The sequence below is a fragment of the Balaenoptera physalus genome, assembly GCF_965194825.1.
Source record: "Balaenoptera physalus genome assembly, chromosome: 1".
In the NCBI taxonomy this organism is placed as follows: Eukaryota; Metazoa; Chordata; class Mammalia; order Artiodactyla; family Balaenopteridae; genus Balaenoptera; species Balaenoptera physalus.
The window spans coordinates 171,098,418-171,113,859 of record NC_138882.1 but is presented as its reverse complement, the minus strand read 5'-3'; the positions used below and the strand labels follow the sequence as shown (position 1 = coordinate 171,113,859).

At 53.6% G+C, this 15,442-nt stretch overlaps 1 protein-coding gene across 10 annotated transcripts in view; it reads right to left on the bottom strand.

Annotated features, from left to right (window-relative positions):
- Positions 1 to 573: 573 nt before the first annotated feature.
- SPOCD1 (SPOC domain containing 1) overlaps positions 574 to 15,442 on the bottom strand; it is a 51,941-nt gene continuing 37,072 nt past the window's right edge. For 6 of the 10 annotated variants that reach the window (XM_082411169.1, XM_082411170.1, XM_082411171.1 and 3 more), the window contains 14 exons: positions 12,731 to 12,772; positions 11,469 to 11,645; positions 10,977 to 11,018; positions 10,762 to 10,822; positions 10,349 to 10,439; positions 9,431 to 9,590; positions 9,207 to 9,323; positions 7,377 to 7,502; positions 5,364 to 5,496; positions 4,984 to 5,134; positions 4,544 to 4,679; positions 3,915 to 4,004; positions 3,441 to 3,627; positions 574 to 2,522 (listed from right to left, as the gene is read on the bottom strand). In XM_082411169.1, coding sequence (XP_082267295.1) covers positions 1,816 to 2,522; positions 3,441 to 3,627; positions 3,915 to 4,004; positions 4,544 to 4,679; positions 4,984 to 5,134; positions 5,364 to 5,496; positions 7,377 to 7,502; positions 9,207 to 9,323; positions 9,431 to 9,590; positions 10,349 to 10,439; positions 10,762 to 10,822; positions 10,977 to 11,018; positions 11,469 to 11,645; positions 12,731 to 12,772 — 2,220 coding nt within the window. In that variant the 3' untranslated portion in view covers positions 574 to 1,815. The remainder of the gene's footprint in view (positions 2,523 to 3,440; positions 3,628 to 3,914; positions 4,005 to 4,543; positions 4,680 to 4,983; positions 5,135 to 5,363; positions 5,497 to 7,376; positions 7,503 to 9,206; positions 9,324 to 9,430; positions 9,591 to 10,348; positions 10,440 to 10,761; positions 10,823 to 10,976; positions 11,019 to 11,468; positions 11,646 to 12,730; positions 12,773 to 15,442) is intronic. The other 4 variants (XM_082411166.1, XM_082411167.1, XM_082411168.1 and 1 more) reach the window with 4 other exon arrangements.

Below are 15,442 nucleotides of genomic sequence, written 5' to 3'. Positions count from 1 at the left end.
TGAGCCCAGCAACCTCTGGTCACGCCCCCTAGCAACAGCTCGCCTAATCCGCGCTCCTGGCCTCCTGTGCCAAAAGAAAGGCAAGGGGCTTGTGGACTAGAGCCAAAAGGTGGGTGAAGGTCATGCTGTCCAGCCCCCAGCCTCGAAGCAGGCTGAGGATTTCGGGGCTCACCTATAGCCCTCTCTGCGGGGCGAGGTGCCAGAGGGCCGCATGATCACTCCCATTTACAGACGGGAAAACTGACGCTCCGAAAGGAAGTCCCAGTCCAGAGTACGGAGCTTTTTCTTCCCTGAGTGCTCGGGAAGGCAGCAAACGGTCTCCCGTCTCCCTGGGAGGAAGTCCTGGGCTTGGAGGGAGGGGGCGCATAGCCGTCCCCCAACTGCCCTGTGTTAAGAAAATGACCCAAGTTGCTGCCGACTTAAGAGTCAAGCCGCAGGTTGCAGGTAATTTGGGTAATTTGCATATAGCACTGAGGCCCTCACAAGGCCTTCGGAGCTTCCCCCCTCCCGGTTCACCTGTCCCGTCCCCCCTCTTTGTCCCACCCCCGGCACCCCACCCCACCCCCACACACGCCCCCAATCCCTACGGCTAAATTCCCACACTTCGTCCCGCCTCCAGCTTGACCTCCAGTCCTGCCAGCCCCGACCTCCATCCCAAGGCCTAGGGCCCCCTCTGCTGTCGGCCGCGGGTAGGGCAGCAGCACAGCTCATGGGGCAGAGAAGTGGGACTCCCCCAACGATTGCCCCATCTTCCCCAGCCCAGGGCGAGGCTGGTACGTGGGTAGACTTCAGAGAAGGGGTGGGAAGAGATACACCCCTTCAGGCCGGGGCAGGGGTGAACGGTGGGGTCCTGCCAGAAGTTCTCTCCTCCGAGCCAGGCCCTGCTTCTGGACCCTGGGTTAGGTAGCGAGGAGGCAGTTAGTTCCCATGGCAATGCCTAGACTCAGCTCTCCGGAGGTACACACACACTGAGATGCCTTACAACTGTAGCTGCGGTTAAGAGCTCACTCCAGGCCCCAGGCAAAACAGCACCATCCTGCCCTATAACACCAGCCTCCAACCCCATCCTGAATGTCCACCCCCCACCCCGCACCAGGCCAAGGCCCTTGGCTTTCTCCAGTATCAGTCCCCAGGAGCGGGCAAGAGGAACAGAGAGGAGACATCCTATTTGGACCTCCCAACTTCCTCAACAGAGACCCACACACAGACATATGGTCACAGGCATGCACACACACAGAGACCCTCAGACACACACAGAGATGCGTAGGGATTATGGCGGTAACCCCCACCTATCCAAAGGAAAAAGTCTTGGTAACTGAAAAATTTTAAATCCATTGCAACTTGATCTCCTTTTCCTCTCTAACAATCTCTAAGTGTCTATGCCCCTTCAAAAGCCTCGTTTTTCTCTCTCTCCCCAACCTAGTGCTTCCTTCTCTCCCATCACTTCTTCCACCCAGTTCAAAATACTTGCAAAATGCTTCCAGAGCCCACCATGGCAACAACTGAACCCTGGTGCACAGTGATGGTTAAGGACCTCAGACAAGCAGCTGGCAAGGCTGCCCCCTCCATCCCTAACACTTTAGCTCTGCTGTATCTGTGCACAGAAACTCCCAGACACACCCACCCCAACCCACACGTGGCCAGGCCCAGGGTCCCTCCCGTCCAGCCAACACATGCAGTCTCAACTTTGCCAAATTCTTTACTAAACCAAAAATCAACACAAAGCAAACTGCAGAACAGGAAATTCAAACAGCTGACCGTCCCCTTCCTCTGCCCCTGTTGCTCTTTCTAGAGCACCTTAGGGTTCAGCACTGGTTAGGGAATTAAAGCCCCTCTTTTGGTGGGTAATGAGGGTAAGGTCTCTCCAGGAAGGGGACACTCAGAGCCAGCTCCATCTGTAGACCCCAAAGAGGAGTCAAGGGCTGGGCCAGGGGACTCTGGAGCTGCAGGGGACCGGCAGAGGAGGCCAAGAATCCCAGGGGCTGCAGGAGGCTGGGCAGGAGGTCGGGGAATTTGCTCCTGGCCTAGGGACCTCAGTGAGGCTTGGAGCCGGTGGCTCATGGCCACCAGGGATTTGAGATGCTGGAGCAGGGCTTGGTGGGGACAGGAAGGCCTGTGGAGATGCTGGTCATGGCCAGCTGGTGAAGCTGAATAGGGATGCCAGGACTGGTACCAGCCTGGGTTTGGAGGCCGTTGCCCTCGCCCAGGACCCTGCCAGGTCTCAGGCTCTCCCCACAGTCTCCCCCTGCCTCTGGGAGGCCTCTGCCAAGCACAGATTCCCCTTGGGGCCAGGTTGCCTTTGCCCTGGCCCTGCTGCAGGGCACCCACCGGGGAAGGGGAGCCCTTCAGGGCTACGTCTGGCCCCCTGGCCTCTGGCTGGTAGTATCTCATCTCCACTTTTCTGTTGAAGGAGAGCATTTTGCGAACCTTCCCCCCCAAGGGGCTGGACTCTGCTGTGTCCAGAAGCCCTGCCTTGGGGAGCAGCACCGCCAGCAACAGGCTTGAGTGAGTGGCTTCCAGGCCTGGAGAAAGAGGGGGAAAGAGACCAAAGGCTTGGACGGAGAGAACTCATAGCCCCCAGAAGCTGCATTCTGGCTGTGGCAAGAGGTCTGGAGGTTAGACCCCAAGAAGAGCTTTCCAGTAGTGAGATGGGGCCCATGAGATGCTGGGAAAGTAAGTAGGAGGGTGTAAGATTTGCTCTCACAGTGTGTGAAAGGGTTCACTTGGCTGAGACTGGGGCATGGATGGTTTAATCTCAAGACTGTATGATTCAGTCTACCACACTGTCCCCAGGACAGGCAGCCCAGAAAGATCAAACACTACTCAGCAACAGGTACAGTCCACCCCTCGATACCCCCTCCAGCCCCCTCCCATGCTTTCCTGGATCCACGCCCTGGAGGCTATCCAGGCACAAAAGCCAAGCTTGGCCCAGGATAGCTGTGGTGAAAACATCTCTCCTTCCTCTTTTATTTAGGTCCTAATTTCAGCCAGTTGGTGGTCCTGCCTCTGTTCTGCTATGCTGGGGTCAAATGTGACTGGTTTCTCATCAAGGTGCCTGATTGGAGAGGCTGTATGTGTGGTGGTTGGGAGGCCAGTTTCTGCTACTGACTGGCTCTGTGACTCTGGACAAGTCACTTGCTTTCTCCCTACCTCAGTTTCCTCATCTATGAAGTGAAAAAATTAATAGCACCATCCTGAAGGGGTTATTTTGAGGACTAACTGAATTAATATAAGTAAAGCTTTCAGAATGTTTGTCTGGCACATAGTAAACAATATACAAGTCTGAGCTCTTCTTGTTTTTGTTCTCACATTTGCCCATCTCAGAAGTTCCCTTCTGAGATGTGCCTGCCTCCATGGAGACAGGGGTGACTGTGTCTACAACGCCTGTCTGGTCACCATGTGAGGGGAGGCAGGGTCTGGGATGGGCATCGGGCACTCACCTGGGCCTCCAAGAGGGCGCAGCCTGGAGGGCAGGGGCTGGAAGGCAGGCAGGGGCAGCAGGACCACCCCCACCTGTTCCACAGCTGCCAGGCCATGGCGCTGCTTGTCATTGAGGTAGGAATAGAGCAGGTGGCAATTCTGGGTGTCCCGAGAGCCCTGTGGGCACAGTCTGACCACGCAGACGTCCTGAGGTTGCAGGAAGGAGAGCAGATTTAGGAACAGTCATTCTTTGCTCCTGTGAACACCCCTGGTCTCATCTGAACCTCTGAGAACCCTGTGAGGAAGAGTGGCCCCATTTTCCCGAGGTGGAAACAGAGGGACTTGCCCAGGGTCACACAGTGAGTCTGCAGTCACAGTGGGAACTGGACCAGGATATCTTAAACCAGGCCTCTGCTCCAGAGCTGGAGCGAAAGAGCTCAGGGCTGGGGATATGGTGCTAGGAGGAGAGGTGGTGCCCAAGGGTGGGTGGTTACCTTGGCCTCGGCTGGGCAGATGCTGGCCAGAAAGTCCCAGACAGCACTGGGGGGGATGCAGCCTGCGGAGCGGATCACCTGGGGCAGGGCCTGGGGACAGGTAGGAGGCCAGTCAGCCTCCCAGCTTCCCACCCGCTTAAGGCAGACTCAGTACTGGCTACCCGGAAGCCACAGCCTGTGGCCAAGAGGATTGACAGGCAGTATATCAGGAGCCCCAGTGGCTGCTGGAAAGCCCTAACTACCCCTGGAGGCCTACAGCCTGTCCTGGCCAATCTCCTCCACTTCTCAGAAGCCCCTTACTCCCTCCTCTAACCCCCTACCCTCATCCAACACTTAGCTGATCATTCACTCACTCAACAATAACTCCTAAAACCCTTCTCTGGGCCAGGAGGCACCAGACCCTTTTCCTGGGTCCTTCCTGCTTAATGCCTTGGGTTATAGGGAGTCCTTTGCCCATGCGTCTCTGCAGGAGTGGGGCTGCATCTAGCCTAGCACAGGGCCAAGCACAGAGAGGGAGCCAATGACTTGTTTCAGAAGGAGTGAGTGGGTGAATGAATGAATGGGGGTGTGTGTAGCTGACTGGGCTGGTCAGTGTGCAAGGGAGTCTCTGGCAAGCAGGGCAGGAGTACCCGGATGAGCCGAAAGCTGTGCCCCGAGACCAGCTGGGCCTTGACCTGGAACCGCTTAATGGAGAACATGTCCAGAGACCCCTCCCAGGGCGGCTGGCTGGGCAGGGCTTTTGTGGACCCAGCAGGCATCTGGAGCCTAGAGGGAGGGGCAGAGAGAACAGGGCCAGGTGAACAGGTCACCAGGGCTTCCCCAGCAGCTCCTTAGTTTTCAGAGAAGGTCCTGTGTCCCCACTGTGGGTGCTGGAACACTGGTCCAAACATGGCCTTATGTGGTGGAGACCAGTAGGCAGGGATGATTAGTTCCATTGCACAGATGGGGAAACTGAGGCCCACACAAGAGGCAGGATTTGCCTAAGGCCATATGGAAAAACCCACCCTGTGTCTGCTGCCTCCCCCACCAACCCTGCCGGTTGCCCACCTCCTTGCCCACTGCCCCATACCTGTCCTTGGGCTCCGTGGGAGGCTTCTCCTTGGTTTGGGGCATCTCTGGAGAGGACATAGGGACTAGGCTTGGGGCTCTCTGGAAAGCATCATCCCCCATCCTCCTGGTGGCTATGAAGGAGGCTGGCTGCTCACACAAGGGCTTCCAGTCTGCAAAGCGGAGAGGCAGGAGCTAAAACGCGGGCCGGCAGCTAGGCTGAAGCCAGCCCAGGGCATTAGAAATGGAGTTTGAACCAGGTCCTTTTTGAGGTGACCTGGAACACGGGTACCCCCGCCCCACCACCTTCCCCCCAAGCCATGAATCCCTGTTGCCGCTGAACCCCACACTCAGCCCCGGCCTGCCCACCACCCCTGTGCCCCTCCTGTGTCTCCCTCCCACCCATGCAGATGCGGCAGCTGGGGTCTAGGAAGTGGTGCTCGTGCTGCTCCGTGGTGTCCTCGTGCTGCTCCGTGGTGCCCTTCGACGTGGCAGGCAGGGCCAGTGGGTCGCCGTCTATGGACACCATGGGTCCCTGGGAGGCAAAGGAGGAGAGAGGGGTGGGCTGGGAAGGCGGCTGCGGAGGTCAGCAGCCCTCCATGAGTAGGGGGCCCTCAGGGCTGTGGTTTTATTTTTCTAAATAATATATTCTTTAATTACAAAAGTATCGTGAACTTGTTACAGGAAATTTAGAAAATACAGAAAATTTGAAAATTAAAAAAAAAAAAAATCACCCCTTGTCCCACCACTCAGAAACAACTGTTGATATTCTGGGTATCCCTTTATAATAGCTTATCTATACACAGAGTTTTGGGGGTCCTTTTGTGGTTCATGTGTCCATGAACCACAGCAAAGGTATCTGCCATGTTATACCGTCCCTGTAGACACTGCACTGATGGGGTGGGCTGGAGTGTACGCATCACCTCTGCTGCTAGACAATCAGGTCGTTCCCAGGCTTTCACTGTAACAAATAACACTGAGGACATCCTTATGCTGAAAGTATTTTCCTAAACTTTCAATTATCTCCTTAGGACGAGTTCTCAGAAGCAGATGACAGAATTGGGGAGAATGAACGTTTTTAAGAACCCTGATGCCCAATGCCAAATCACCCTCTTTTCCTCATAATAGAAACAGCTTTAAACACACAACAAACATTGCTTCAGGAAGATTTGAAAAGATCTTGAAACTCTCACTCTTGCCTTAAAACCACCTCCAGAGCAGTGACAAGGCACAGGCTTTGGAGTCAGAGAGCCTGGGTTCCAGTCTCCCCCACTGCCAACTCAGTGACCTTGGGCAAACGGTTTCAGGTGCCTCACCCAGGAAACTGGCATCACCCATCTTGTAGGTTATATCGTGAGGTTTGAATGAGGCATTGTTTGTAAAAGTGGCACATAGTAGGTGTTCAATCGGAAGGAATGTTGCTATTCTGTGTTATCTTCCCCTCCCCTACTCTGCCGCCCCTTCTCTCTTCCCTCTCTCTCTGGCTCCTCCCCCTACATTTACATTCAATTTACTCAGGGAATACAGGTTGGTTTGGGTTGGGGAGCAGCCACGCCCTCTTAGGGCTCCTCTCCGCACAGCCAGGAGGTCTGGTTGTTGGCCTGGATACTGGTGAGGGAGAGCAGGGATTTTTGTCGGTCAAGGTCACTGCCATTTCCCCAGCAAACGTGGCTCAAGGGACCCTGCGCTCCCCCATCCTGGACACACAGCTGATTAGACCGGGGTGAACATCTGACCCACGGGACACCCAACCAAAGCCAGAGCAGCCTTCTCCTGAGAGTGACTGAAGTGAGCCAAGGGGGCGCTCTGATTGGCTGCAGGAGGCTGAGGGGATGGGTTCATTGATTCGAGGGCTGCTGAGCCGTCCTGTTGAGCCATGTGCAAGGAGGAGGAGCCAAGGGGGAGGAAGAAGCAGGATGGACAGGAGGATGGGGCAGATCCCCCACAAAAAAAAGGACACTCTGCACAGACTGCTCTGGACTCCAGGTGGTACCCTGCCAGAGCATCCCTAAGTTCTTCTGCTGAATAGAGCAAGTCTCTACTCCTTACATCCAAAAAGTCCCTGCCTCAAACAGTGTGTCCCTCCTGCTTCCCAACCTGGGATCTGGTCGGAATGCCTGAGCTCAGGGGGAACTGTGGAGATAGGACTCACTACTACTCACATGAGGTGCCCTGGGATTAGGCCACAAGGAGGGGGAGCAGCACTGAGAAGGTGCGGACAGGCCCGGCGCTGGCGTTTGTCTCACCCCACGCTCACCTAGACCCTGTGCGGCGACCATCATCCCCCTATTTACGATGAAGACCGTGGGCCTCAGCGTAGTCAGATGACTTGCCCAAGGCCACACAGCTGGTGAGGTGAGGGGTGGGATCCGAGGGCACAGGCCCTGCCTGGCACCACGTCAGGCTCCCACTTACCACCAGATCCTCCAGGGTCAGCATCTGGTCCATGTCCCGCAGGATCTCGACTTCCCCCTTGTGGGTCAGTTTGGAGGCCGGGAGGCTGCACGGCTCCTTCTGTAGCTGCTCAATCATCTCCAGGCTCTGAGGGGCGGGGCAGCCCCAGCTCAGCCAGGGTTGGAGGACTTTGGCCACCAAGAGCCCAAGTGCTCCCTCTCCTCCCTTGAGGCCCCTCCGCTGCGGCTCCCCTTCCGTGCCAGCCCTCTCCCTTCCTCCACGTCTCTGCTTCTGCCAGTCCCTCACCTGGAGACCCCCCACCATCTGCCTCGCCTCTCCATTTTCCACTCATTCACCCTCCAACTCAAACCCGGCCTCCCCCAGGAAGCCTTCTTGAACTTCGCCTTCTCGCATGAGTCAAATCTGCCCCTGACCGTATCCCACCCACCCTCTGCCTGGGGAAGAGTGTGGGGTAGTCGAAAGAGCACAGGCTCTAGAGCACCAGCTGTAATTAATAAAGACCCACAAGATGGTATGGCCCTGGGCAAGCCCTTCATTGCTCTAAGCCTTAGTTGATCTGTTCTCTAGAAATGAAATTAAGAGCATCATATTAAACAGCTTATGTTGAGTGCTTAGCCTGGAGCCTGGCTCATAGTAAATGCTACTTGTGATTCTTATTGTTGATCAGTGTCATCCTATCTGAAACGATTCCTGAAAGCCTGTCTCTTCCTTTCTAACAACCCCTGGAGGACAGAAGCCGTGTCCTCCCAGCAGGGTTGGCTTCGTGGGCATGGGCTCCATGCGGTAGCCTAGGGCCCTGCGCCTAGAAGGGCCCCATGCTAAATACTGCCGTCATCTTGAAATTCTTTTTTTTTTTTTTCTTGGCCGCGCGGCCGCTGCCGGCATGCGAGATCTTAGTTCCCCGACCAGGAATCGAACAAGTGCCCCCTGCAGTGGAAGCACAGAGTCTTAACCACTGGACCGCCAGGGAAGTCCCTGAAATTCTTAATCGTTGAACAAAGCACCCGCATTTTCATTCTGCACTGGCTCCACAATTTACATAGCTGGTCCTGGTTGCCCACAGTGCCCGGACAGAAGCTCAGAGTGGACAGATGCTCCTAATGGATTCCAGTTATTAATTCTAACCAGCCCAGTGTCTGTCAGAACAAGGGCATTAGAGCCCCAGCCCATCCCACGGGCCCTGCTCCCTCGATCAGTCCCTCCCTTTCTCACTGGGGCACCAACAAACATTATGCAAGCATCTCCTGAAGCTGGCTCAGTGCCCACACCTTCCCTGCCCCTGTGCAGTTCCCTGGAGGGAGAGACCCACGGACGCAGGGTGTATGGGGGTGTATCTGTGAACTGCTGGAGGCTGTGGGGTTCCTCACTCCACCTGGGGCACTAGGAAGACTTCCAGCCTTTTCTGGAACTTCTGGGACTGGGACTGGAGCAGGGGCATCACACTGGGTCTGTGCCCCATGGATGGCGGATGACAGTCCTGGATTCCAGACTCTGGGCCAACATCCCCAGTCCCCCCACCCACTAGCCCAGCTCCATAGACAAGCAAGTGGAAGACGACACCCCTGGGGGTGTCACCTCTCTACTGAGCTCTCCATCTCCAATCCCCTTCATTTCTGCCCCTTTTCCCTTTTTTTTGGTGGGGAGAGTCTCTCTGACTCTCTCCCTGTCTGCCTGATCTTCCTGTTCCCTCGTTTCTGTTTCTGTCTGTCCTGTGCTCCCCTGTCTCATCACCTTCCTCCTCACTCTTTGTCTCTGTCTCTCCCGCTCCATCCTCGGGCCTCCCCCTCCCCAAACCCCTTCTCCATGTCCTGACTTGACCCAACAGCTCACCCTCTTCTCCTCCTGGTCCCGCCAGCGGGCCAGCTCTTGGGGGGCCAGCTGGACCGAGCTCATCCGCACCAGGCCGTGGGGGCTGACGTCTCCGTGAACCACTTTGAGAAACAGGTCCTGCAAGGGCAGGGGCTGCACCACACTGCTTGGAGAGCCCCACACAACATCCTGCTGGGGCTTCCCACCTCTGAGGGGGACCCAGCCCAGCCCAGAGCCCCACTCACCGGGTTCCTGGGGTCCCGCAGGTTGAACAGCAGGCTGCGGTACTTGTTCTTGTAGCGGCCGTTGGTGGCTTTTGTCAGGTCGAAGAGGGCTGCCTCGATGCCAGCAGCGATGCCCTCCACGGCCTCCTCACTCAGCACCAGGTCTGGGCGCTCCTGAAGGCTGTGGGGTACAAGGGCAGGGCCAGGGCGCCGAGCCCGAGAGGGAGACATGGGTGGAGAGCAGGGTCTGGGCCAACTCTGGTTTCTATTCTGAACATTTTCCTACATGAACCCATTTATTCTCCCCCCAACTCCGTGAAGAAGAGGTATTATCATTCTCCATTTACAGATGGGGTGACTGAGGCTCACAGAAGATAAGGGGCTTGCCTGAGGCCACAGGATGAGTAGAAAAGTAAGATCAGATTGCTCAGCCCCTGCTCTATCCCTGGCCAGTGAACTGGGGTATGGAGGGAGGGGAGGAAGCCTGGTGGGGGGGAGGGTAAGGCATTGGTCAGGGGAGGGGATGGAGCCCTGGCCCTGGATGTAACCCTGAATCTGCTACTGACTTGCTGTGTGACCTTTGCAAAATCCTGTTCTCTCTGGGCCTTGGTCTCACCATTAGTAAAATGACAGCTCTGTGCTCAGATCTCTGAGATAGTCCCAACACAGAGTCTCACTGTGTCTGAAAGCATTTGCTGTGGGCGACGTCCACGAGGACCTGAGCAGACACTGAGAGCTACAGTGGCTTAATGAGAAAGCACAACCCTGAAGCCAGGGAGACCCAGGTTCACATGTGTGGGCAAATGACCTCACAGGACAAAATGGGGTAGTCATACACACAGAAGCCCTTAGAACACGGCACAGCCTTGGGAGGTGGTGTGTGTGAGGGCAGCCCTTCAGGATGTCCTGGATGTCAGGGAACGCGGAACAAGGCCTTACCGACTACACAGCGCCTCCTGCATGGCACGGACCACAGTGCCCCGTACCCCGATATCCAGGGGGAGCTTCTCCTGTTGGGGCTGAAGCTGAGCTGTGGGGAAACAGAGTCACTGGCGCCCGGTGGATGCTCAGGGGCAAGGGGAGGGGGTGACTCAATGCTGAGGGGCTTAGGCAGGCAGGGGAGGGGTCCCACCCTCAGGGACCCAGGGCGTCTAGGAGGTCTGTCTGGGAGCCGAGGCCAGGCAGCCAGCGGTCCCCACCCCTTTGGGGAAGGACTACAGGCTGATTGGGGGTGGGAGAGGAGAGGAGCCTTAGCAGGGGCTGGGGCCCGGAGCTGGCCGGGAGCCCCCTGCGCGCTCAGCAGTCCCTAGAAGACAGACGGCTGCCGCGGGGCACCCTCCACGGCCCCTCACCTGAGTCCTGTCCCCGCACTTGCTCACCAGGCTCCTCCTCTTCAGCCTCCACTGGGCCACACTGTAGGGGAGGGGTGAGGAACCGAGGCCTTGTCCCTGGGTGCAGCCTCCCAGCCCCAGGGGGACCCTGCTTCCCCAGTCGCCTCCCCAGCCCCACATTCCCCCTACCCCTGCTCCAGGGAGGGATGCCGTGTGGCCAGGGCAGAAGCACTCACCCCCGGACACTCAGCACCAGCCTCCTGAACGGGAACCCCCTCCTGCAACAGAATGAGGATGTGGAGCCCCTGGGCGGAAAGGAATGACTCCTCGGATGGTGGACGGGGTCAGAGAGGCCACCAGAGCCCCATGCTGTCCCCCCGAGGGAGGTGGCTAGAGGATCTTGGGATGGCAGGACATGAGGGGCGGCCAGGAACAAAGGTCAACAACTGCTCTCTCCCCAAATGCATGGAGGCCCAGCCCCTCCCTTCCTCCTCTGCTCCGGTCAAGCTCCTGAACTCAGCAGTGCAGGAGAAGGAACGAACAGACCACCGCCCGGGGGCGGCCAGCCAGCAGAGGTCTAACCCCGCCTCTGGCTATTACGTTCTGTGTGACCATGTGCAAGTCACGGCGTCTCTCTGGGCTGCAGCACCATCTCTGTGAATCAGGTGTGCATGCGCCTCTCCCAACAGGATAAAGAGACATGTCAGCGTAAAGAACATCTTCTGTACCTGGCACCCCGCGGGGCCCTGGGCCATGCGCCTTTCCTTCCTTCTGGGCCTCTGGGCAAGTGAGGCTGAGTTGACCTCCATCATGTCCTCCAGAACCTCCAGCTTTGGAGGCAGCAGCCCCCCTGCCTGGCCGTAGCTGATGGCCCCCAGGAGGTGGATCACTGCCCCAGAACCAACCTGCCAGGGGAGAAGAGCCCTTCAGAGCACTAGCCTCACCTGCAATTGTTTCCTGTCCTCGTTCTTCCCCGCTGAACTGTAAGCTCCATGAGGACAGGGAGCATGTACTTCTTAGCCCCCACTGTATTCCCAATGCCCAGAAAAGGCTGGCACAGAGGAGGGCTCTATAAGTGTTTGCTGACTGCCTGGCCTCCATCCTAGGAGAGGAACCTGTCTTCATTCCCATCCTCTCGGCTTCCCCTCTCACTCCCAGCCACGTTCAGAGTTACCTGGACCCTGTACTGAGACCCTTCTCACCCTTCTGACCAGAGATGCATCTTACCAGGGAGCCATATCCTGTTCTGAGCCCACCTTCTCTTTCTCAAAGCTCTGTCATGCCCCTTTTTCCAGGGTCACTGACTTGCCTTTTGCCCCTGCAACAGCCACGTGGTGAACACGTCCACCACCCCCTCTGAAAGCCACAGCCATGCGGTGAACACGTCCACCACCCCCTCTGAAAGCCACAGCCACGCGGTGAACACGTCCACCACCCCCTCTGAAAGCCTGCTGATCACCCCTCTATTGCCCCTGAGAGGAAGCCCTTCATGACCATTTCAGGATGCAGAGTGGTTCTGGGTCTTCTAATGAGATACAGAATCTCTCTTGCTCCCCTTTTTGCATTGGCTGCCAGGAAGCTTAGTATTAACTTTAAGCCTAGACGTTGTACCTTCCCAGGATTGGGTGCGGGGGGGTGTTGTAACAAGATTTCCCCTTCTCCTTCCCCTTTTCTTGCTTTCTTTAGACTTTAACCCATTTGAGTATGTTTTGATTCTTTTAATTTATTACAAACCACAGGGAATTGTTTTGAAAGTAGATGGGTCTAAAAACTAATCTTTGAATGAATGATCATGAATGGTCAGGTTCCAAGGTTTGGGGGAAAATAGAGGTCTGAGATTCACATCATAGGAAGTGGGGAGTACTAGGAAGCTCCGGAGGAGGGCAGGCTAGGGCAGGGGGCTGGGATTGTCTCTGGGGAGGACCCCTCCCACCCCACCACACCTCAGGAGAGAGAGGAAAAACAGCAGTAATAAAAAGGAAGAACCTACGTAACACACATGCTTCACCCCATGGGCCGTTTTCATTGCCTCCTTGGAGAGAAAGAGGATACAGACATTAGAATTCAGAGGACCCAGTGACCCCACTGCAGGGAATTCACAAGAAAATACACACAAAGGTGAAAGATGTACATTCAGTGTTCACTGGGTTGGCATTTACGACAACAACAAAAACGTTGGGTACAATCCAGTGTCCATCAAAAGGGTAATGGTTAATAAACGGTGACATATCATACTATGGATTCTAAGTGGCCATTAAAAAGAGTGAGTAGTAATAAAAAACTACCGTTCATCAAGGGCTTATAAAGCAGCTGACCCTGGAGGAAGCATGTCATACATGATCTTATTAAGGTCTCAGAACAACACTATGAACTATGTACTATTTCCATCCCCATTTTACAGATGAGGAAACTGAGGCTCAGAGAGGCTCTGAAAAGTCCCATAGCTACTAAGTGACAGAGCTAGGATTAGAACCTAGTTCTGTCTGACTCCGAAGCCCAGGCATTTAACTGCTGGGCTATGTGGAGAGCACTGACAGATATGGTAAGGTTCATGGAAAGATGGCAAGCTGTATTGTTTGGAGAAAAAGAAAAAAATAGGTTATGGAGCAGTATGTGTTGCATAAGCCTATTTATGTAAATATATATTTATAGATGCATAATAGAAGTTATCTCTGGGGAACGAAATTCCAGGGGGATTTTCACTTTCTACTTGTAGACACGGGTATTTATGTTACTCAGAATGAGCATGTGTCTCTTTTATAAGCACAAACATACTTTTTAAACTAAAAGACAAGTTCAGAACAATGTGTGTAGTGTGCTACCATTTGCTTTAAAAAGAGAAAGATTTTTTCATTGTATTTGCTTGAATCAGCATGAAATATCTCTGGAAGTATTCACAAGAACCTGATAACAGAGGCTTCCAATAGGAAAGGGACTGGGAGTTGGGAAGGAGACTTTTCACTTTTTTTTTTTTTTTTTTTTTTTAACCATGGGAATGAATCAGCCTTTCAAAAAAGTAAATTGAGATGGGGGGGAGGGGGTGGCAGAGAGAAAACAGGGGACATCTGGGAAGGAAAACAGGAAAGAGATTAAGAATGGTCCTTCACAGTTTAAAACCTTTTGACTGGCCCCTGTTCTCAGGGGTCCACATACCAGAGTTTTGAGGCTCCAAAACAATAGGCAGCAGAATCAGACCAGCAAAGACTTTAGATACTGGACTTAGCAGACAAGACTACAACATATGTATGTATGATATGTTTAAAGAAATAAAAGGCAATGTCGAACATATGAGTGAAGGGCAAAAATATGTATTAAAAATATTATATATATATATATAAAATCTGAAGGGCAGATTTGGTTGGGGACAAAACACGACTTCTGGAAATAAAAATACAATAATAATAACTATTAAAATTTAAAAGTCAGTATATAGGTTTAATAGCATATTAGACACAGCTGAAATAAGCTAGTGAACTAGAAGATAGACTTAAAGAAATTATCCAAAATATTCACAGCACAGAGACCGTGAAACACAATCAAAGAGACACAAAGGCTAGAGCGAAAGGACTAATATCACTCTGGAACTAAAGTTCCAGAAGGAGAGAGGAGAGAATTGAGCAGAGGGAGTATTTGAAGATAGACGGCTAAGAATTTTCTGGACTTGATAAAGGACGACAATTTACAGATTCAAAAAGCTCAGTGAATTTCAAAAAGTTTAAGTAAAAGTAAATCCACACCTAGACACATCATAGTGAAACTGTTCCACACCAATGATAAGGAGATCCTGGGCTTCCCTGGTGGCGCAGTGGTTAAGAATCCGCCTGCCAATTCAGGGGATACTGGTTCGAACCCTGGTCTGGGAAGATCCCACATGCTGCAGAGCAACTAAGCCCGTGTGCCACAACTACTGAGCCTGCGCTCTATAGCCCGCGAGCCACAACTACTGAAGGCCGTAAGCCACAACTACTGAAGCCTGCACACCTAGAGCCCATGCTCCGCAACAAGAGAAGCCACTGCAATGAGAAGCCCACGCACTGCAACGAAGAATAGCCCCCGCTCACCACAACTAGAGGAAGCCCTCACGCAGCAACGAAGACCCAACACAGCCAAAAATAATAAATAAAATAAATAAATTTATTTTTTTAAAAAAAAGGAGATCCTAAAAGCATTGAGAGAGGGGGAAAAATTCTACACTTTAATAGCACTGAAAATGTGCTACCACTGTTCTGAATGCTTTCCTTGTTAGTTCACTTAATCCTCATCACAACCCTGTGAGTTAGGTACTGGTACCATTATTGCCCCCATTTTACAGAAGAGGAAACTGGAGCACAGAGAGGTTAAGCAGCTTGCCCAGTGTCATACAGCTAGTAAACCAAAGATCTAAGATTTAAATCCTGGCAGTCTGATTCCAGAGGCCACACCTTTAACCACTAACGCTATAATGCCTGCCTCTCACAAAAAGACACTCTACCTACAAAGGAATGGTAGTTAGACTAACAGCTAACTTGTCAATAGTAATATGGAAGCAAAACATAATAGAATAATATTTTCAATATGCTTAAAGAAAATATCAATTGTGTACCCACACAAAATATTTTTTGAGAATGAAGATAAAATAAATATATTATAACATTTAAAAAACAGAAATAGACTCACAGACATAGAAAATAAAGTTACGGTTACCAAAGGGGATAGCGGGGGT